This window comes from Peromyscus leucopus, chromosome 2 (genome assembly GCF_004664715.2).
Source record: "Peromyscus leucopus breed LL Stock chromosome 2, UCI_PerLeu_2.1, whole genome shotgun sequence".
In the NCBI taxonomy this organism is placed as follows: domain Eukaryota; kingdom Metazoa; phylum Chordata; class Mammalia; order Rodentia; family Cricetidae; genus Peromyscus; species Peromyscus leucopus.
The window spans coordinates 29,108,278-29,131,722 of record NC_051064.1 but is presented as its reverse complement, the minus strand read 5'-3'; the positions used below and the strand labels follow the sequence as shown (position 1 = coordinate 29,131,722).

Below are 23,445 nucleotides of genomic sequence, written 5' to 3'. Positions count from 1 at the left end.
GTTAAGATGAGAATTTCATTCAAGGTTCTTTACAAAATAAACTAAGATGAACTGAATGAAACTAGCAAAAAGCATGATTGTATGCTAACTAAGTGACAATTTATCTTTGAGTTGTGTGAAATATTTCAATGTGGGTGCTGGGAACTAAACCCAGGTCCTCTGCAAGAGCAGTAAGTTCTCTAAACAGGTAAGCCATCTCTTCAGCCCTTCAACAGATACTCTTAATGCCATATAATAAGCTCCATTCTGTGTGAGCACATAGCAGTAAACAAGACAGCAATCCCTTAGGATCTCAGAGAATTTTATTTAATGTTGGAGATTGAACCTAGAGCCTCATATATGCTAACCTATTACTCTTCTAGTAAGCTGTATACCCAGCTCCAGGGATTAAATCAAAACAAACAACAAAACTCTACAGTCTGTGACCCAGCACAACTGTGTCTTCCGTTCCTCTGGCCCACCACTGATAGTTGTGCTTTCTGAACTCACTACCAAACAAAAGCTGCATTCTATCCCTCCCCAGTCATCTCCCTCCTAGCATCAAGCCCATTGCAGCATCGTCTACAGATAATGATGCAAGAGGAAGAAAGATCTGACTCTAACTTCCAAAGCCACATTTAGTTCATAGTACTGACTGAAAAGTAAACTACAACTATCACACTATTTGATTAAATTTTTAGTAATCCTGTTAGCAGAAGTGCTTTTACAAAACACAGTATTCAAACTTGCAGACAACCTAATTTATATAAAACTAGAGGATTCAAAGATCCTTCTTTTCCACATGCTAAAAGAAGAGGCATAAGGGACTTACAGTTAAGAACATGTGCTATATTTCCCCCTGACCCAGATTCAAATCCATACTCTTGTTTCCATAATTTTAAAAATCCTTTTCAGGCTTCTCACATATTGAAGAGAATAACATAGCTTCTAAGAGGTAGATGAAACGGTCAAGTACACAAGTGAAGTATTAAAACACAGAAAACACCTGGTATAAGAGACAGCTGGGGGGCGGGGTGGGCCTTGTATAGATGTTCCTTCAAAACAGACACACAGACGTTCAGTAAATTTGGAAAAGATGCCCAGAGAATTTCACTAAAGACTGTAATTTAAAGGATAAACATCAACAAGTATTGGAACAATATGGTGAGATCAAAACAGTCAAGTACTACTGATGGCAATGTAAAATGGTATGAGCCACTTTGTGGGGGAAAAAAAGAATTTTTTTGGACAGTTTCTCAAATGGTTAAGTAGGTTTGGGGTATAGCTTCATGGTACAGTGTTTGCCTAGGAGTCTAGACCTAGGATTAAAAAGCAGTGTCACATAGACACTGTATGGCTCAGTATTTCTACTCCTATATATATACCTAACAAAAATGAAAACATATGCTAAAACAGACAGACATAAGTATATCTTAACATTAGTTTTATAGCCCAAAGTGGAAACAGCCTAGATGTACATCAAAAGATGAACCCAAATGTGATATACATGCCAGTACAATGAAATACTGTTCTATAATAGAAAAAAATGAAATATTATCAAAAAAAAAAAAAAAAAAAAAGAAGCCCAGCAGTGGTGGCGCACGCCTTTAATCCCAGCACTCGGGAGGCAGAGGCAGGCGGATCTCTGTGAGTTCGAGGCCAGCCTGGGCTACCAAGTGAGTTCCAGGAAAACTACACAGAGAAACCCTGTCTCGAAAAACCAAAAAAAAAAAAAAAAAAAAAAAAAAAAAGAAATATTAACAAGATATGATACAGATTGGATTTTAAAACACATATAGTAAGCTGAGCATGGTGGCATGTATCTAGGGTCCCAGCCAGCTACTCAAGATACAATAAATAAATAAATAAAAATAAGAGAGTTCATAACTAGTCCAGACAACACAGTGAGACCCTGTCTCAAAACAAAACACAGGACATTACAGTAATCGAAAGAAGCTATTTAAAAGATGTCACATACTATCAGATTTTATTGATACGGAATTTCCAGAAGCAGCAAAGACACAATGTATGCAGTGGTTCCAAGAGTGTTTTACATTTCCAAATTCTCCTTTGTAGAATGGGACTACTAACCTAGCAAAACTATCTTAGTAATAAAAAGAGGTGCAAGTGATAATTACTGGATTTAGAGGAATATGTGGCTAAGAATACCAGCTCAATAATTGGTAGCTGTTTGTAATTAAGTGACATCTACTCTATAGCTTTATTAAAATGAAGTGATATTTTTTTAAAAAAGCAGTACTTAGATTTGTCTGTTAGTTACAACTATCATTTTCAAGTAGTTTCCATTTTTATGATCTAAATAACTTAAAAATAGCTCCTATCACAGTTCATGGCTGTAATCCATTTATGAGGAGACTGAGTCAGGAGAATTATATGAGCCTAGCTAGGGGTCCCAGGTCAGTCTGGGCTACATACAAGACCCCATCTTCAAAACCACACACATACACACCAAAAAAACCAGGGTTGGGAGTGGGCAGAATTATGGCCCAGAACTTTAATCCCAGGAGGATTTAATCAGGAGGCACAGGCAGACAATCTCTAGGCGTTTGAGGCCAGCCTGGTCTACATAGTAAAATCCTGATGTCAGCCAGGACTACACTATGACACCCAATATAAAAAAAAGGGGGGGGGGAGGATGCCAAGGAAATGATTAACGGTAAAGCCACTGGATCTCAAGTTTAGTAAGGTGAGTTCAGCACCAGGAACATCCCTTTAATCCTGGCACCTGGGAGGCAGAGGGATCTCCGAGTTCCAGGACAGCCAGGGCTACTCAAAGAAATCCTCAAGTTGTCCTCTAACTATGCACCTGTGCGTATGCACAAATGTTAATGCTTTTAAATTTTAAAATTCACGGAGAGAGTTGTCACTCTGACCTTTCTCTTTATTTCATCAGCCTGCTTGAATTTCGGAGGACAGGAAAATGAAATATTATATAAAAAACAATTAAAAGAACCAGATTTATGCTGGATGTGGTGGCGCACGCCTTTAATCCCAGCACTTGGGAGGCAGGGGCAGGCCTAGCTCTGTGAGTTCGAAGTCAGCCTGGTCTACAGAGTGAGATCCAGGACAGCCAGGGCTGTTACACAGAGAAACCCTGTCTCGAAAAACCTAAAAAGGACTTGATTGATTGATCTATCTATCTATTTATTTAATCTATCTATCTATCTATCTATCTATCTATCTATCTATTTTGGTTTTTCGAGACAGGGTTTCTCTATGTAACTTTGCGCCTTTCCTGGAATTCACTTGGTAGCCCAGGCTGGCCTCGAACACACAGAGATCCACCTGGCTCTGCCTCCCGAGTGCTGGGATTAAAGGCGTGCGCCACCAACGCCCTTATTTTTCTTTTCATACTGGTTAAGGTTGTGCACTGTCAGAAAACAGGCTCGAGAATTGCTTGAAGTTTGTTCTGATGGATTAGGGAAAAGAAATAACCCAGTTAATAGTGTGTCGTGTCCTGCCCCCCCCCCCCCGCAGAGCTTCTAGTGTGGCAAACTGGGGACCTCCAGGCAGAGAGAAAAGCTTCCCAATTTAATACAAAAAAAGAAATGCTCAACCTATCATATAACCAAAACTCATCTCTTGCAGCAAGGAATGAAATGGCTCAATAAGTAAGGACGATAAACGACAGGCTAAAATCTGGAACAGAAAACAAACAGGAAATATTTGAAAAGACCAAAATTGCAAATGCAGATTAACAGGGCATGAAATTAAATGCTTGGCAACTCACCTGCTTAAGAAAAAGAGGAACAGGGGATGTCTAAAGTTTTAGTTATTTGGTAGTTACACTTAATTCCTATGCTTGCAGTAAGTGGAAACTTAGCTAGCTCCTGGCTCAACCAAAACTACACAGTACTTAAGCAGAAGTAATTTGACTCAATCTCTTGACTTGAAAACGTATATACCATGCACTCACAACTGTGTCCTACTTACAAAAGAATTCTGCAGAGGTTTGTAACTCTAACGCGCTAACAAATGTAAGCACCCCTTTACGGCTTTAATTTAATAAATGGGAACAAATTATTTCTAGTACTTTTGGTAACAAAAATGTGCGGAGCACGGGAGAACAAATCCAGGTGAAGTTGGCCGAGGAGAGGTAGTGTGAAGCAAAGGGGTGGGAAGACGCACACACCGGTAGACTCAAAAACACAGACGGTGTCACCGGCCCGCCACCACCTCCGCACCATTCCCACCCCAGCAGCCTGCCGGGAGTGTGGTTTTTAACCACGGCTGGCCGGCGTATCCCACCAGGCCTGCTTGCCCAGAGACGGCGGATTTACAGTCTCTAGTACCGACGCGGGTCCGCGGCAGAGCACGCACTCTACCGCCCGCAGACGGACCGCGGCCCCCAGGCAGCCGTTCGGCGGCAACCGGCGGGGCCGCACATCTCTCAGACGAGAAGGGTCCCGGCCCGGGCTCCCTGCGGACGTTGCCAGCACCGACGTGCAAGCCGGGGGGCGCGCGGCGCGGCGCGGCCCGACCGGCTCCGCGTGGGCCGGTGTCGCGGTCTCGGCCTGCCCGCCCGCCCGCCGGCCCGCCGGCCCGCCGGCCCGCCGCTCACCGCGTTCTTCTTCTGCACCATCTTGTCCATCTTCTTGGCGATGCGAACCACCTCGTCCTCCATGGCTCCGGGAGGCCTCCGCGCGCCCGGCCGCAGCGGACGGGAAGCGGGAGAGGCTGCGCAGACGCTCGGCAACCGTGGAGCAGGCGGCCTAGGCCTTCCTCACGGACCCGGCCCGCGGCAGCGGCGGCGGCGGCGACAAACGCTCCGCCCCCTAGGCCGCGCCAGTCGAGCGCTGCACGCGCCGCGCAGGCGCTACCAGTCGATCGCGGAGGACTGGATAGGGTCGCTGGAAGGCCGCACTGTCCTCTCCCTTGACCTGCTCCCGGCCGCAGAAGTCTGCAACTTCTGGTCCTACCTCAACTCGCATTGCTGGAGAGTTGGGATGGGACTCGCACGGGCTTTCACGCCGGCGGGAGCCCGGCTCTAGGCGACAGACAGCACCCGGTTCCAACGGAACCCCGCCTGCACGGCGGGGTCCGAAGGGACCGGAGTAGGCGTGGCTGTCCCCTTGGAAGGCTGAGCGAGCGCCCAGGGTCCACTCTTGGCCTCTCACCTGCTGAAGGAAACCTATTTAGAAGATGACGGCCTTGAGAACTGTGACTAATAAAAGCCAAGGTAGAAAACTGACATATATATTGTTTGGGGTTGTTTACTTCGTTCCTGTGTGAAAGTTTTTAATAAATCAAGAGCCAATGCATATTACAGACATTAAGCCTCAAAATGTCTTCTTTCCAATGAAAAAGTTAATTAAAACACATATCGTGTTATTAATTAAACAAGTGTCATTAAGCATGAAAGAAGACCGTGTTATGAGAGTAGTAGTAACTAATGTGTGCTTCCACACTTTAGGGCTTCTCTAATGAGCAAATAAAGTATAGTTCCCCAGGGTGACACAGTCACCAGTCACAGTTTCCACTGAAATGAAACAGTTCAGTAGCATGTTTTATCCACAATACGTGCTTTCCATTGTTTTCTTTTTTTACCTTTCCCCTCAATATTCTTGTGAGCTAATAAAGAAGGGACAAGAGAACACTGGACTAGGCCCTCTGCATAGGAGAGACATTTGTGTAGCTTGATCTGTTTAAGGGGCCCCTGGCAGTGGGATCAGGATCCATCCCTGGTGCATGAGCTAGCTTTTTGGAGGCCATTACCTATGTTGGGACACCTTGTACAGCCTTGATACAGGGGGAGGGGCTTGGACCTGCCTCAAGTGAATGTACCGGGCTCTGCTGACTGCCCATGGAAGCCATACCTTTTCAGAACAGGGAATGGGGGATGAGCTGGTGGGGAAAGGCTGGGAGCGGGAGGAGGGAAGAGAGGGGGATCTGCGGTTGGTATAAAAAATGAATAAAGAATTTCTTAATAAAAAAATGAAAAAGAAAAACTGAAAAACAAAAAAAAGGGGACAAGAATTGTCTCATTGGCACATGAGAAACTAGGTCTGTGCTCAGTTAAACCATTTACTACCAATTCATACTATTCTCAATTATAACCCCATCCCAAAATTAATTATCATTAATTGAAATCTACCACCTAATACAATTCTCTCTATACCAAGATAACAGGTTTTTATGGTTCATGTATGGGGAGACCAGAGCAAGATGTGGGATGTTTGTACAATTTTGACCACTAGACAGTTACCAAATTTTCTTGTAATTTTGTCAGGTCCAAAAGAAACTTAGAACAAATGGCTAACTGTGGTACCTATTAGCATACCTCTATGCTCTTTTCATATCACAAGTACCTGTTACAGAGTCCTTGCTGGCGTCCTGGCTTCCTAACTCATTTCATCCTATCCCGTTACCTAAAATTCTCCAATTTACAGGCTTCCCTCCCCACAGCTTCTGATTCTTATATAACCATGCTGTTTTAGCCATGTGTCATCCTGGCTCTTGGTCCACTTTCTGGGCCCCCCTCTGTTGGTCCTCTCTTGCTCCACCCTGCCATGGCTGGGTCCATTCTGCTGGCCATGTTTACTCTACTACTTTGTCTTCCTGCTCTGGACTCTTCATGATGCTTCTGGCTGTAGTTTCCCTCATATCTACAATAAAGACCTTACCCTCAACCATACCTTGAAGAGGTCATGCCCTCACTCTATACATTTTTCACTTTAAAAAAATGTACAATTTTGCCTAATTTTTTAATAATTTATTTCTATTTTATGTCTGTGACTGTCTGGTGCCTGTAGAAGCCAGAAGAGGGCGTCAGATCCCCAGAACTGGAGTTAGAGGCAGCCTTAAGCCACTATGTGGTTCCTCAGCAAGAGCAGCAAGTGCTCTTAACCTCTGAACCATCTCTCCAGTTCCTGTTTTCCTAACTTCTACCTGGACTGTCAGGTTGTGTTGTAATTCTTTTTATATTTTGGATATAACTCTTAGGGGATGTTTCCTCTTCTGCAGTCTGTCTTCCCATTCATCTTTTCCTGGATACTTGGCCTGTCTGTTGTAGAAGGCTACTGAACTATAGTTATGCCATCTTGTGAAAGTATCCCTGGTCTGCAGTCACTTAGACCAGCCATAAATTCCTATACAATGTGACCTAAAGATTGTGAGAATTGCCTGAACACTTAACTATTTTTCCACTTCTGTAAACAATGCTTGCTTGCTGCAATGTCCACAGCTGCCTTTCTGTATCTGTCATAATTGTCATCCTTGCCTTTAAAAACTTGCACAAACTGAAGGTCGAGGTTACTTCCCAATACTCTGCCTGCAATTGCCTTGCTGGTGTTGCTTAAAGACTCCATATGACATTCAAGCATCTTGGCAGTTTTTCTCTTCAGGTACCCAAAAATGGTGTCAAATCACAGAAAAAAATCACCAGATCCAAGGTTATGGAGAATAACCATTGTCATTTTAATAATATTGTCTTCTAATCCATTAAAATTATTTCCATTAATTTGGAGCTAACTTTTGATTTTTTTTTTTTGGCAATATAATTTTCAGCATGTGATTTTTACTATGGCTAAATTACTAAGTATTTTAGTCTTTAGAATGCAATTGTAAATGGAATTCTTTCTTGAGGATCTCTTTCAACTTATTTGGTGCTAGTATTTACAAATACAGTGACTATTCTTGTACTGATTTCTTATCCTCCAAATCTGTTGGTTTATTCGCTCTAGTGGTTTTTTGTTTGTTTGGTTTTTGAGACAGCCCTGGTTGGCCTCTGTTGATCATCACTATCAATAGAGCCAAATAGCTGCCATTTTCATGAATTCAGTTGTGCCTACCTGGAAAAGCTCATCATAGCTGACCTTGTTGCTGTTGGATACATAAAAGTTGATACATACAAGTTGGATACATACAAGTGGGCAGGAAGGGGAGGGTCATTAGACCCTCACCTGAGTATCCAGCCACCTCTCCCAACTAGTTGTACACAGTTCTGTCACAATTGCAGATGGCCTCAGGATCCTGGGGAAGGGCTAGTCTGTAGGCTGGAAAAGACTGGGGGGCAGGTCTCTATCTGTGTAGCCGCATGGGAGCCATTATCCAGGTGAAGCAGGTGGGGAAAGGGCAGACTTTGTGCTTTAGGGTCATCCATGCACTGTGAATAAGGCTTACGAACTCATTGGTTCCCAGAGTGAATCATTTGTCATCAGAACCTTAGGAGTGGGTAGAAAATAACATAGGTCTACCTTCAGGGTGAAAATACTTCTAACTTGCTGTGTAACTGAGGTTGACCTTAAATTTCTTTTCCTGCCTCCACCTCCCAAGTGTTAGGATTACAAGGCCTACATCACCATGTCTAGTATCATTGTTTTTGAAAAGATGTTGTTTGTGTTTCTAGCCATCACATCCTGGGCCTAGTGTACTTTAGTCAAGTGCTGAGACACATCTGCACCTTCGGTTTTTTGTTTCTGTGTGTGTTAGGGTCTATGTAATCCATGTTGGTCCACTGGCAATCATCTGACATCAGCTGCCTGAATGCTGGAATAGTTGGCATGTGCCATCAGGCTTCCATAGGATTTTCTATATATAAATTGTTGATGCAAAGCTGAGTAGTAGTGGTGCACACCTTTAATCCCAGCACTCTGGAGGCAGAGGTAGGCAGATCTCTGTGAGTTTGAGGCCAGCCTGGTCTACAGAGTGAGTTCCAGGACAGCCAAGGGCTACACACAGAGAAACCCAGTCTCAAAACCAACCAACCAACAAACAAAAAGTGTTGATGCAAAAAACAGTTTCATCTCTAGTGACTATGGCTTAAGAACATATTTAATTTATCCTAAATTCCATGTTCCAATGTGGAAGCAGTTTCATAAAAGTTTTATACTTTTTCAGAACAAAGAAAAGTTAAAAATCAAGGCAAGTTTAAAATACATTGGTGGAGTCGGGCGGTGGTGGCACACCCCTTTAATCCCAGCACTTGGGAAACAGAGCCAGGCAGATGGATCTCTGTGAGTTTGAGGCCAGCCTGGTCTACAGAGTGAGATCCAGGAAAGGCACCAAAAATTACACAGAGAAATCCTGTCTTGAAAAACCAAAAAAGAAAAAAAAAAATGGTGGAAACATCAGAGGTGGTTACAGCAAGATGTGGAAAGCTTTTCCTATAGGCTCAAGAAGCAATCTGATTCTATTCTTAGGTTTGGGGTTGATAGAAGCCAGTTGTCTGCTAAGTTAAGATTTCACTTTAGACAGAGGTGGGCAAGGAATAATTGTTCCAGAGGGCTTGAAACTAGTCCAATGTTAGGTATGTGTGATGTTTGAAAGAAAATTGCCCGCAAGGGAGTGGCACTATTAAGAGATGTGGCTTTGTAGGTGTGGCCTTGTATGAGGAAGTGTGTCATTGTTGGGGATGGGCTTTGAGGCCTCCTATGCTCAAGCTACTCCCAGTAAGACAGTCCACTTCCTGTTGTCCTGATCAAGATATTGCCAGCATCATGTCTGCCTGCATGCTGCCATGCTCCCCGCCATCATGATAATGGACTGAACCTCTGAACTATAAATCACTACTTCAATAAAATGTTTTCTTTTATAAGAGTTGCCATGTATCTTCACGACAATAGAAACCCTGAGACAGTGGGTCTGCAGAATTCCAATCTCTCCACAGTACTGAAGTTCTGATTGGTCAGTAAGTCTCTGCAGAGCTGAGCCGGGGTGCGACAACTTGTAGTATGCTGTTGAATACAAGTAAAAATAGTTCTTTTCCTTGTCTCTGACCTTAGGGAGAAATCTTTGTCTTTCCATTGTGGAATATGATGTCAGCTGTTTTTTTGTAGACACTCAGCATGCTATATTCCTAGTTCTAATTTGTTGTTCCTATCATAATTTGGTGTTGAGATGATTAGGTGCTATTTTCCTTTATCCTATTTGTTAGTTTCCTGCTGAAGGACTAACTATACTTCCCAGCTTCTTTTACTGACTATGGAAGTCATCTCCACTCATTTAGCCATCTGCACACATGAGTGACAAGATGTCCCCTCAACCTGAATAAGCATGTTCCCACTTAAGGTCAGACCAAGCCTATCTTCTCTCTACAGCTGCTAATGTTAACACTTAATGTGGCATATACAGCTGGTTTTTTATGTTGAACCACTCTTAAATTCTGCATAGCTTAGTCTTTTAAATATGAACTTAGATTGGGTTTGCTTATAATTTAAAAAATTTAAAACCATCTCTATTGATAAAAAATGGAGGCCTGTAGTGTGGCCTTGGTACCTGGAAATACTGATTTCATACACTGCTTTAAAGGGGTGTTCTTCCATGTAGTTTGATATAATTGAAAAGTATTATTGTGGAAAGGACAGGATAACAATGTGACGATTTCAGTTGACTGCAACACCTTTTAAAGTCAATAAAACTCCATTCCACTGAGTGGGAAAAAAAAATGCATGTTCTGATGAGCTCATCACAAGAGCTGTTACATAGACAGGAAAAAAAGTTGAAGGAAGCAGAAATTAAAGAATACTAATAAGGAAATCAGATTGGTCAGTTACTTTCCTTGTAAGCTAGGCCACACAACAATTTAAAACAGAAGTCAACATTATGTGTCTTTTGTGTGAGTGTTAAGGAGAGTGAACGTGACCAGCTCTCTTTAAAAAGCTGCTGTTTTGTCTTCACTACACAGTGGACTGCAACCTAGAACTGTGAACTAAAATAGTCAAAGCGGTCTACCATAGCAACAGGAAACTAAGACAACTCTCTTAATACCAAAATGAGTTAAATTTTAATATATGAATCTCAGGGGATTCATTCAAACCACATCCTATCCATAGCCTGATCAACAAACACCATGCCATGTCTTCTGCGTTACTTTGTAGAATTTCTTTTCCCTTCAAATCCTGTAATTTAACTTTATTCATTTGTAATCAACTGTAAATGGCAATTTAAATTTTATTTACACAATCGAGTTGCTAGTGGTAAACTAAAATGGTAAACTTTATCTTCTAACACACTAAAAATATCTGGTTTAATAATCAGTGTATACCAATGGCAGGTGTCCTTTCTCCTACTCCCATTCATTTCTACTCATTTCTTTACACATGCTCCACAGATATATTTGTGTGTATGTGTGAATGAATATGTGTGCAAGTGTGGGGGCCAGTAGAGGATGTTGACAACCCTTAGAAGGATCATGTTTTTATAGTGGTAGATTATTTCCACATCTTTCCTCATCTGAGCCTCAAGTTAAATGTGCCACATGAGCTGTTTTATTAATTCTCTTTGGCTCTTGAGATTTCAATTTCTGCATGGCGTGATGATTTGCATCATAATATGACTCAGCATTTTTAAAGTGTGTTGTAGTATAGGAAATACATTTTTGTTTAAAACATAATTACCCTATGGGGGCACAGAGTAAAATGCTAATGACCATGGAATTAGGCAAATTCATTTGAATTCCAATAACTATAGTCCTAGGCACAACTTACCTCTGTCCCATTTCCTCTTTCAGTTTTAGGAATTTGTACAAAAATAAAATGTTCTTATAGTGTGGCAAGGGTTGCATATGTTTACTTCCAGAAAGTAACAAGTCCTACCTACTACAAAAGCAGGCAAAATTCTGTTGTTTATGACTACAATTAATTAAGCATGCACTGGATTCTTTTTAATACAAAGCTGATGAAACAGATATCAACACCTTAAGTTAGGTTATTACTCAGTAGACTGTCTAGTGCATGACCAAGAACCTGGGTCTGATCCTTAGCACTGCACGAACTGGGTATGATGCCCCATGCCTGTAATCCTAGTATTTTGGAAACTGAGGTAGGAGGACTGCTATGAGTTCCAGGAGAGCCAGGATTATATTATAAGATCCTACCCTGACTGACAAATAAAACCATAGGGAATGTGCTTTGCAGGGTAAATCTGGAAGAATAGATGTTAGAAATAACAGTTTATAGCCGGGCGATGGTGGCGCACGCCTTTAATCCCAGCACTCGGGAGGCAGAGCCAGGTGGATCTCTGTGAGTTCGAGGCCAGCCTGGGCTACCAAGTGAGTTCTAGGAAAGGCGCAAAGCTACACAGAGAAACCCTGTCTCGAAAAACCAAAAAAAAAAAAAAAAAAAAAAAAAAAAGAAATAACAGTTTATGTTACATATCTCTGTATTAGTTACTTTTTCATTGCTGTGATAAAATAATGATCAAAATCAATACGTGCGCGCGCGCGCACACACACACACACACACACACACACACACACACACACACACACACACACACACATAAAAGCAGCCGGGTGGTGGTGGCACACACCTTTAATCCCAGCACTCAGGAGGCGGATCTCTGTTTGAGGCCAGCCTGGTCTACAAAGCAAGTTCCAGGAAAGGCGCAAAGCTACAGAGAAACCCTGTCTCGAAAACCAAAACCAAAACCAACACACACACACACACATATATATATATATAAGCTTATTTTGGCTTACTAGTTTAGAAGGATAAGAGTCTATCCTGGTGCCAGGCATGGTGGGGCATGTATGTAATTCCAGTACTTGGGAGGCAGAGGCAGGCGGATCTGTGAGTTTGAGGCCAGCTTGGTCTACATAATGAGTTCCAGGATGGCCAGGGTTATTTAGAGAGGCCCTGTCTCAAACATAAGGGTCCATCTTGGTGGGAAGACATGGCAGCAGTTGGTAGACATGGTGGCAAAGCTGGAAGCTGAGGGGGTCACATCTTAACCATAAGCATGAAGCAGAGAAAGCAAACTGGAAGTGGGAGGAGGCTTTAAACTCAGTCCCTAGAGCCACATGAGTAGCCCCCCCCACCCAGGACCTCTAACTGCCAGGTTCCGCCCACAGAATACTCTTATTGCCCTAATTGCTGGGCCCTGCCCCCCACCCTACAGAGTAAAAAGCCCAATCTCTGGACATGAAATCCCACCAACTCCACCCTGGAAAGTCCCACCCCATTCTTAGAACCTCTGTAAGCCCTGTATCCTGGTTTCAGTTTGCTGCTGTTTCTCGCCCAGGCAGAGGCAGCCACCCTCCTGGTTTTTTCCCTCCCAATAAATCTTTTGTGTGAGATTTGTTGTGCAGTGTGACTTTGTGGCATTCCTTGGCTCCCAGCTGCCAGGATACTTTCCACCAGAGCTGCAATGCTTACACTGATCACAGTGATATGCTTCTTCCAGCAAACCTGCCCCTCCACTTGACCTCTCCAGACAGCACCACCAACTGGGGACAGAGCCTATGGGGGACATTTCTTATTCAAACCATCACAAAATCTCTTGCCACTAGGACTATGCCAAAATCAAACAAAGCAAAATCACAAAAAGGTGAGCTCTAAGTATTCAGAAGCAGAGACTAAAAGACTATTTAACACAAAAGAATAGAACCCTGTATTAGCAAAAGTTAGAACTCAATAATGAAATACATGGAGAAAAAAATATTTGGATAACTGACATATGATACTTATTTAAAATTCCTAGTGATAACGTTTTTTTAAAAAAAAGATGAAAACACCCAATAGATTAAGACACTGAATGAATTTTTAGCAGATTAAAATTAAGTAAAAATTTTTCTCTCATGGCTAGTTCCTTTCCAAGCTAATCTTATCACATCAAAACTTTTCTCCCAATGCATTATGATTACATTTTTGTATCCTCCTTTTCAACATAGATGGCCATTCCTATACCAGTCATTCAGCACTAAGGAGACAGAGGGAGGAGGATTGAGACTTCGAGGCCAGACTGGGATGGCTATGAGGGAGACATTGCCTTAAAAACAATACAAAAACTTGGGAAAACAAGCAGGTCATGGGAGTATATACCTGTATATACCTATAATATCAGCACTTGAGAGGCAAAGGCAGGTCAATCTCCATGATTTCTGGGTCAGCATGATTAGTTACTTTGCTGTTGCTGTAACTACACCATGATACAACACCACGGCCAAAAGCAACTTAGTAGAAAGAATTTAGGCAAGCTCTAGGCCAGCCAGGGCTAAGTAGTAAGACTCTTTAAAAAAAAATGAAACAGGGGCTGGGGATTTAGCTCAGTGGTAAAGTGCTTGCCTAGCAAGCACAAGGCCCTGGGTTCAATCCTCAGCTCCAAAAAAGAAAGAAAGAAAGAATGTATCATAAAACAATCCAAGAAAGCCAGAATTAAATTTTATTTCACACTGATAGAAACTGAGAAATATGACATTTTCTCACATTACAGCACAAGAATTCAACGGAATATTTCTTACCACAAATAAAATTTTACTGATGTTATAACTGAAGTAAGTTTATGTTCTTCAAAGTAAAGCAAAATAGTAAATGATTGTTTGAAATTGTTTTAAACCTAGACATAAGCATATGGCTTCATTATTAACATCCTAGCTAGTCCATAGCAAATGATCTCCATATCAGTTAGCACCTGTTTATAATGATGCTTCTTAGCACGGTCATGGTCAGTTGGAAACATCAGGAACAACAATTCATAAATGACCATAATTTTTTGCAACATATTCAACTGTGTTGTAAATACACTATATATATAATTAGATATATATAGGTTCTATTCAGTTTTTATTACCCATAAATTAGTTTAAATAATTTTCACCAATATTCTGGACATGTTGATTTAAAATCAAATGATTGCTATTTTAATGTTTGTACAGGAGACTAATTCTCAAAAACTCCTTTACCGGTAAAGACAAAATTTTCAAATTAGTTTGTTACCAGATAAAAATAAAAGTTTCTGATTGCTCATCTTGAACAATATTTGGTTTCAATCATAACATATGTACAGAAAATGTAAACTTAAACTCTGCTATAAGATGTAACTGATTTAAAAATTAGACTTCAACACTGGTCTTAAATATTTATTTCTGAACATGCCAAGATATTATTTACTCTTTTAAGTTTTTTACAGAAAAATAAAACCACAGAATTATTATCAGTACTGAAGATGCCGATAACTCTACAGTCTAAGGTTGGATTACAGTGCAGTTATTTGAAATACATAAGCATAAGTAATGTTTGGTTTCTTTTTACATTACCTAGATTTGGAATACTGTATGTTTGTGATTCAAAATGTCAAATTATAGTATATATATTGACAGTTTTTTTTTAATGGCAGAGAGGCAATATTGGTCTTCTATGAAAAGAAATCAAGAAAGAAAGAAACTTTTTTGTTTCTTGAGAGGGGAAAAATTAAGTAGAAGGAAAAGAACAGCCTGGTCCCCCAATAAAAGGACCATTAATTGAAGAGAGCAGTATTACTTTTCTGACACTTAAAAAGCATTATCCTAGTATCAGGGATAATGTAATACCATCTAGTCCTTATGTATTACAGTCATGTATATATGATTACATATATAAAAATAGACACTGCATGGTGACTAAACAATTGAGTAAAACCATAGTCTAACTCACAGCATTAACGAGTCACTTACAGATTATCCTAAAAGCTTGTTTAGACCTAACAAATTTTCAGTGAGCATACTAGTGATTTTCAAATGATGTAATAAAATTCTGGATGTGGTATTTTATTTTGCTGAATTAATTTGAGAAAAAGAAGCTAGCTGCTTCTTTTCACCTACTTTAATACTAGTATATTCTGGATTGTATAATACAGATATGTATAGAAACTTAAAAGGATCACATATTTCCCATGAGGGAGACACCATTTAGTCTGTATCATTGGTATGCATTTGCAAAACATTTTAATACTGCAAACATTAGAAGTTTTACAATCAGGCATGGGAAAGGGTTTATACTCTACTACAGTGATGCTGGTGAACGTCTACACAAGGCCTCTTAGTGACGTCAATCAATTGGAGGTAGGAGTTTATCAATGAACTGCTTGACATCCATCATTTCCTATTTGGAAAAAAAATGATTTAATAAATAGCTACATAAGTCAAAAATTACAATTACAAGAATGCTAGTAATAAAATCCATGTAGGTGAGATGTTTTACTATTATAGTAAAAGGGCATGTAAGAAAAATGAGGCTCCCAACAGAAATTTTGTAAAATCTCTTAGGATTATTACTATACACTGAAATATATGCTCCCATACTATCTAGTTCCATGAAGTCTATATTTTCTGACACTCAAATAAAACACTGGGGAATCAGGAAGTTCAGAATGACAATAACCTATACAGAGAAGTTTAATAATGTCTACTTACTAACAACTGAGCATCAGTGAATTTCCTCATTAGAATGAAATGATACATAGCTCATCTCTTTTTGTGTGTGCCGTTCATAAAGAATGGCATACAGCTACTCGTTTGAAAGAATGTATATATGTCAGACAGTCCTTGGGAAAAAAAAGAAGGTAAATTTCTCCTGGAAGCCTCCTAGGTCTGAACCCATCTCCTCCTTTCCTCAAGCTCCTGGTCCTCATTGGTCAACAATCTAGCTATGCAGTGAACTTCCAACCTTATATATGTATCACTGAGAAGAGCTACGGCATGAGAGAGATTATTTTACAACACTCTAAAGCCCTATCTCACAGTTTCCTGTAATATTCCACCCCCATCATCCTCTCATTCATGATCAGCCCAAAGTTTTCAAATGCCAGCACAAGAACTCATTTATATGTATGATTCTCAAGATGCTTCGAGTCTTCAGCCACCCCCCGAGTCTTGAGGGTTTAGTGACTCCCTACTCTTCTGGATTCAACAGGTCCTTTCAGGGTGTGTGGGGTGGAGGCTCTCTAGAATCCTAGGCACGTTGGTCTTTCTGTGTACATCATATTATTTATTACCCACTTCTTTTGTGCCTAAAGCAAATGATTTAACTTTGCTTAATGGTTGTACAATAGTGTTAGCTTGGACTACACCCCAGCGACTGGCTAATCAAATTTTATTCTAGGCCATTACAAGCATCCCACACCCATCCAGGTCTTTCTCTTCTAAGTAACTGTATCTCCTACTTCATCAAGAGGACAAAGAGCATGTAATGTAAGTTCCCAAAAACCCTGATCCCTCTTGACTTCTTCTATTAATACTCACCCAATCTTGTTCTCCTCTTTTGAGGTAGCACAATCCAGCTATGGTCCCAGATGATCAAATGATTTAAGTTATCCCCTCATCAAATATCTTTATCACCTTCTACTCATAGTCTTTCTGCCATTTCATTAAAGAAGACTCTCATTTATTGTAACTTAAATATTACTGAATAAAAAGGTATATTTATAAATTGGCCTTTGGATTATATACAAATATATATATATGTATATATATATATATTATATGCTCATTTTTAAAATGTAATTGAGTAAGCTATCATTGAAAATTGTGTTAAATTGATTCAATTATGAATTCATTTTAAATCACCAACATCCAAGTGTTATTTGTCTTGAAAATATAACATGGGAGATATTAAAGTCGTGGCTATAATCATTGCTTCCAGACACCTACCTGCTGACATGAACTGTGCATCATGCCTTCATAGATTTTGAAGGTTACATTGGATGGATTTATCAGTGTTTTTAGCTTTTCAACAGTAAGAGAACCAAACATTAGGGGAACTAAAGGATCACAATCTCCATGGCACTGGAGAACAGAAATATCTCTATTAGTGCTATTGATAGGACCCTGTAAAACAAATATAAAAGGAATGTTATTCATCAAATATGTAAAACACCATGCCAGACTCCTAAAAACTATAGATATACATGCATATGCTATTATTTATAATTCAGTCACATATTTTGGTCAAGTAAACTCTCTATCCTTATGTTCCCCCAACATCTTTAATTTAAACTTCTATGGGATACATGATTATTTTGCCACATATTGTAATACATGTTTCCAATGAATCAGTTTCTTTAAGCCAATTACATTTTAATTCATCTTTCATTTTCAGTATGTTGATATGAGAGGTAATCAATAACTATTAGGGCACATTAGGTAAGTCATGTTCTCCTCAACTTTATGACCAAATTAAATAAGAGAGTTAGCAATCTATTATGTATAGTACACTGAAAAGTTACTACATGACAAAAAGACTGAACTCTATCTAGAATAGAAAATGAATTTGGAGTGTGGCAAATTGGTATACCTGCAACCCCAGCACTTGGGAGGCTGGGGTAAGAGGATCACGGATTTAAGGTCAGCCTCATCAATATACCAGCTCAAGAGAAAACATCATAGCAACTTGAACACAGCAGTAACGGACTTGACTAGCATGTTCAAGGTCTGAGATTAATCTGCGGCACCAAAACCAAGAAGTAAAATAAAGAATCTAAAAATAATATCCACATCTCTGATGGTACATAGCATATTACACCACTGTTAAAATAATTTACAATTTTATAGTAAAATTCTGCAAATGACTAAACATTTAAAATTTGAGTTAAAATGTGTATGTGAATATGTATCTTAAAATGTACCAAATAATTAAATGTAAGACAGGACAGTAAGCTGCTTCTTCTATCTATATAAACCACAAGAAGGATATACAGATCAAGTGTAGTAATACACCACAAAGGTCTAAAGAAATACTTTAAAAATAAGATAACTGGTGTAAGCCATTAACTTTGGGTAGTAGAGATGTTTCAGTGTATGTTCACCAACTGAAGCAAAGGTACCACTGTAGTGTGGGATATCTACCGTAGGGGAGGCTGTGTGTGCAGCAGAAAGGAGGAATAAGAAAACTCTTTATTTCCCACTCAAATTTTCTATCAACCTAAATTTTCTAAAAAAGATAAAAAGTTCATTAATTAGAAGAAAAGACGACTTGCTTCTAAATATTTTCTGCTATGTCCTAGCTCTGTAATCTTGTTTATTCGAACCACGCAAACTACCTGTGGAAACGAACCCCGAAGTGGAAGCCAGCAACTGAGCGCAGTGACACCGGCCAGCTTCTGCTGCGTGGTAAGAGCAGTGTATAAAGATAAAGCGCCTCCCTGGAACAGAAGCAGGGAGTTAACTGGAGCACAGTTCTGCCAAAAGCTTGTGAGAGAATTCCTATTAGTAATGTCCATAAGAAAATATACTCTGTTAAATCAAACCAGGTAAGCTGGGTGTGGGGTGCACTTAGGAGACAAGAGGCAGGTGGATCTCTGTGAGTTTGAGGCCAGCCTGGTTTCCAGTTTCAGGATAGCCAGGGCTACACAGAGAAACCTTGTCTTGAAAAACCAAAGGGGAAAAAATCAAATCAGGTAAAGAATGAAACTATATACTCATAGTGGATGGATCTCTACCTCTAAGAAAACACACCAATATAAGATCTCCACTTAGAGCACAGCATGGCTTAAGAACAGTCTGAATTTACAGTTCTCTCATTTTCCTATCTGAAAAGTCTTAGATATAAACTCCAAATGAGATTTAGGCTATTTTTCCAAAACAGAAATTTAAGGTAATACAGATGGAATACCAGATACCTTTAGAGATTTGCCCACCTAGCTCACAACATGCCATGTGTTGGGAACTATAATTCTGTCAGCCATCTAGATGCCACACCCTGACCAGGCCTGTACCACATGGGGACATGAGAGACTTACTTGCAGTTCTGGAGCCTGACCTGGATCTCACTCTGTAGACCAGCTGGCCTCAAACTCACAGAGATCTGCCTGCCTCTGCCTCCCAAGTGCTGAGATTAAAGGTATACGCCATGACTGCCCAGCCTGAGAGACTTTCTGATCCCAGGCAGTGATGTTCTTTCCCTCAGGACTGTGGGGTTGGAATTCAGTTACTGTCAAGGCCATATCCATATGGTTAGAAACGCAACACGTAAACCAAAGAGCTGTAAAAGCTAACATGGCTAATGGTCGGTGGAAAGGCAAATAAACAGATAAGCAGGGAAAGAAATTATGATGGAGAGAAAGTCCTGATGGCTTGCCAAGTACTAACTGTTTTCTAGGGTGTAGTTTTATTTTCAGTTTCCTGGATATAATGATGCTACACACTTACAAGTGACTTCTTGCTTAAAAGGATCTAGAATGGGTTTCCTCAGGTGTATGGAGTGTTAGTGTGGAGATCAGAGGTTGAAGTCAGGTATCTTCCACAATTGTTTTCAGCCTTATTTTTTGAGGCATGATCTCTGGTTTCTGAATAAACCTGGACTTACTCAAGGCTGGGGGGCCAGGTAGCTCGGGGGATCTGTGTGTTGCCACTTCCCTTGCACCAGGGTTATGGATGTTTGCCATCACACTCAGCGTTTTACACAGGGTCCCGGGATCCAATCTCAGCACCTTATGGCTCTGTGGTAAGTGCCCCACTGCCCCAGCCCTAGGAGTTAGTCTCTGTAGGCTGTGATCAGTATCAAATGACAACAGCTGTGTGCACACTAGACTTCAATCTTTGGCCCTTATGCTTGTGTGGGTGTGCGTGTTTTGTATTATCTGGACAAAGGCCATATATCAATAAAAGCTTTTTATTTAAAGTTACTTTGTTTTTCCAGTTTCTCTGTGTACCTCCGGCTGTCCTGGAACTTGTTCTGTAGACTAGGCTGGCCGTGAACTCAGAGATCATGCCTCCCAAGTGCTGAGATTAAAGGCGTGCATTGCTGTTTTGTCTGTCTGTCTGTCTGTCTGTGGGAGGGTGTCAGATCCCCTGGAGCTAGAGTCGCAGACAGGTGTGAGCTGCCATTGAACCTGGGTCCTCTGGAAGAGTAAGTGCTCTTAACCATTGTGCAGGACCCATCAATATTACCTTTTTAATGTGTTGTATTAACCACATTACCATATATACAACATTCCATTGAGTGTATTGTCTCAACTGATTCCAGAATTCTGATATTTCTCATAGTTATTGACTGAGGAGATTAGAAGCTAGAGCATTCTGGGAACAGGTTACTTAGAAACTGGTGAGTAAAAATGTAAGTTCAAAGTAGGGATATAACTTAGTGATAAAGAGCTTCTTGTTCAGCTTGTGCTAGGACCTAGGGCAGTCACTAGCACTACAAAACAAACCAAGAAGGATGTAAGGTCAACACACATTATCAGGCTGAAGAAAGTAACCCAAGTAATACCGTACTTATATCTTAGAAACCTAGGCACTTACACCTGTCCCCTTACAGTCCTGTTTCACTAAAAAAAGCTTAACTAGCACATTGCAGTTACTTTAAGAGACTATATTCTACCAGGCCAGTGGTGGTGCCTGCCTTTGATTCCAGCATTCAGGAGGCAGAGGCAGATGGATCTCTATGAGTTTGAGGCCAGCCTGGCCTACAGAGCAAGTTCCAGGACAACCATGCCTATATAGAGAAACTTGTTTCGAAAAACAAAACAAAACAAAAAAAAGTCTAGGTTCCAAACAATTTTTTAATCAACTTTGAAAGCAATCTCTCTCTCTTTTCCCTCTCTCTCTCCTTTCTCTCTCTCCCCTCTCCTCTCCTCTCTCTCTCTCTCTCTCTCTCTCTCTCTCTCTCTCTCTCTCTCTGTGTGTGTGTGTGTGTGTGGTTTCAAGACAGGGTTTGTCTGCCTTTCGATTGTCCTGAAACTCACTTTGTAGACTAGGCAGGCCTCAAACTCACAGAGATCCACCAGCCTCTGCCTCCTTGAGTGCTGGGATTAAAGGTGTGCACCACCACACCATGCCATTTGAAGGCAATCTAAAAGAAAAATGTGACTGGGGTAAGAAACTAGAAAATAAATAAGTAAATGAAAATGCATGAGGCAGAAATTTTGTCCAGTCCAATTCAACTTTAACTCAGCACCTATATCATCTAAGATTCTGTAACAAGTCCAAACAAGAGACTCTTCCAAAGAAACATAATTGAAGGTATGGACTTATAGATCAATATGCTGATGATATGGACACACCAATCACTTACCTGAGAAAATCCTCCCAAAATAATTCTGTTAGAGGGAATGCCATTCTTTACCTCTTGATCTATCAAAGCTTTTACTAAAAACAAGAAAAATATCATAAATATTTTCAAAGTTAAGTCCACTGAGACAACTAAAAATCCAAGAAAAATAACAGAAACAGAGTCTATTAAAGACAGAAGTGAATGACACCTTGAAGCAATCTACTTTAAAACACAAAGTGGCATGTAGTTTCATGATGTGACTCCTCAGGCTCTCCAGGGGTGGCTGAGCTTCACACTTCTATAACTTCCTGTTATATACTTTGTCCTCACAGAGAGCTGTATGTCCTTTTATTTATGGTTAGTTCTAGTGTTCATTATATACTTCTGTCCAATAAACTAAACGGAAATTAGGTAAAACTTGTCATTTTAAAACAGAATACATTTAAAGATTATGTAATTTGTGGCTTACAGTGTCTAACACCATTAGTCATATTTCTAAAAGCTGCTGCATTACTTTTTCCTATAATTCAAATGATTAGAATTCTGTTTAAATAGAAACAGCAAATAATGGGGGAGGTATTTGAAATTCTGTGTGTACCTGTGTGTGTCTGGTGCCCACAGAGTCCAGAAGAGAGTGTCAGAATCCCTGGGACTGCAGTTATAGACAGCTATGTCCAAATTTAAAGTTATTTTTAGTTTATAAAAAATTTTTAGCTGGGTGTAGTGGCTCAAGCCTTTAATCCCAGCACTCGGGAGGCAGAGGCAGGTGGATCTCTGTGAGTTTGAGGCCAGCCTGGCCTACAGAGTGAGGACAGCCAGGACAGCCCTGTCTCAAAACAAACAAAAATTAATTTCTTTTTTTTTCAGTTAGTTCTTAAAGTTTGTATGAAAAAGAAAAGGCAGTCCAACCAGTGCAAAGAGCATGAGACGGTGGGTTTTGCAGCAGGCAATGAAAGAACTATGAGACACAGGAGGAGCTGAGGGCAGAGACAGCCCAGTTGTCAGGGGGCCACCCTGTGGGTTTGAGGCACGCGAACTCCATCCAGCCCAGGAACCCAAAGAGACTAGTTAGCTTCACTTTCTAGGTTTCACCAACTGATGGTAGAAAACAGAAATGTTTTAACAAACCACACTGAAAACAGCCACTTGTAGAGCAGTGGGTCCCAAATTCCGTCACATTCTACCTCAGAGCACAGGCACGTGCCCTTCCCAGAGGGCAGCTCTGACTTTATCCAATAGCACATCTATCCTTGTCTTCCTGGCCAGCTCTCTAACCTTCATCCCCTTCAATATTCATTTGGCAGCAAAGAAATAAGCAACTCTGTTGTTAAAAGACTCTTTTACTCAGGGGCTCAGTAACCACGACAGCCCTTCCATCTTCCACAGGTTCTAACACACTTATACCAAAATAAATATTTTTCTCATTTAATCTTAAGACAAAACCTTGACTTTAGGATTCTGGCATTAATGCACATTCTGATAATCTAAAAAGTCACTGATCAGGGTTTCACATCCCCAGATAGAGAAAATACATTCAAAACACATTAACTATCGCAAAGATTTCAAGTTGTTTTTAAAAAGAATAAAATGATTTCTCTGGGTTTTGGTTTTTCATCTATTTTGGAAAACTTCAAATAAATATAAAAGTAGAAAGAGCAGCTCATGTACATGGCTCCAAGATTCTGCAGTTACCAGTTCTCAGCTGGACTGGTTTCTTCTAATGTGGCCCACACACTTTTCTAAGTCATTGCCAGTCACTGCA

The 23,445-nt window shown here is 40.4% G+C and overlaps 2 protein-coding genes across 6 annotated transcripts in view; both read right to left on the bottom strand.

Annotated features, from left to right (window-relative positions):
• The window catches only part of Tcea1 (transcription elongation factor A1), a 38,372-nt gene extending 33,583 nt beyond the window's left edge, over positions 1-4,789 (bottom strand). For both annotated transcript variants that reach the window (XM_037202453.1, XM_028893646.2), the window contains exon 1: positions 4,562-4,789. In XM_037202453.1, the coding sequence (XP_037058348.1) occupies positions 4,562-4,624 (63 nt within the window). In that variant the 5' untranslated portion in view covers positions 4,625-4,789. The remainder of the gene's footprint in view (positions 1-4,561) is intronic.
• Positions 4,790-14,079: 9,290 nt separating this feature from the next.
• Positions 14,080-23,445, bottom strand: part of LOC114709698 (acyl-protein thioesterase 1) — a 38,004-nt gene continuing 28,638 nt past the window's right edge. For 3 of the 4 annotated variants that reach the window (XM_037202451.1, XM_037202452.1, XM_028893665.2), the window contains 4 exons: positions 21,705-21,778; positions 18,733-18,834; positions 17,345-17,521; positions 14,080-15,797 (listed from right to left, as the gene is read on the bottom strand). In XM_037202451.1, coding sequence (XP_037058346.1) covers positions 15,744-15,797; positions 17,345-17,521; positions 18,733-18,834; positions 21,705-21,778 — 407 coding nt within the window. In that variant the 3' untranslated portion in view covers positions 14,080-15,743. Of the gene's footprint in view, positions 15,798-17,344; positions 17,522-17,987; positions 18,136-18,732; positions 18,835-21,704; positions 21,779-23,445 lie in introns of those variants that run through there. The other variant, XR_005090802.1, reaches the window with a different exon arrangement.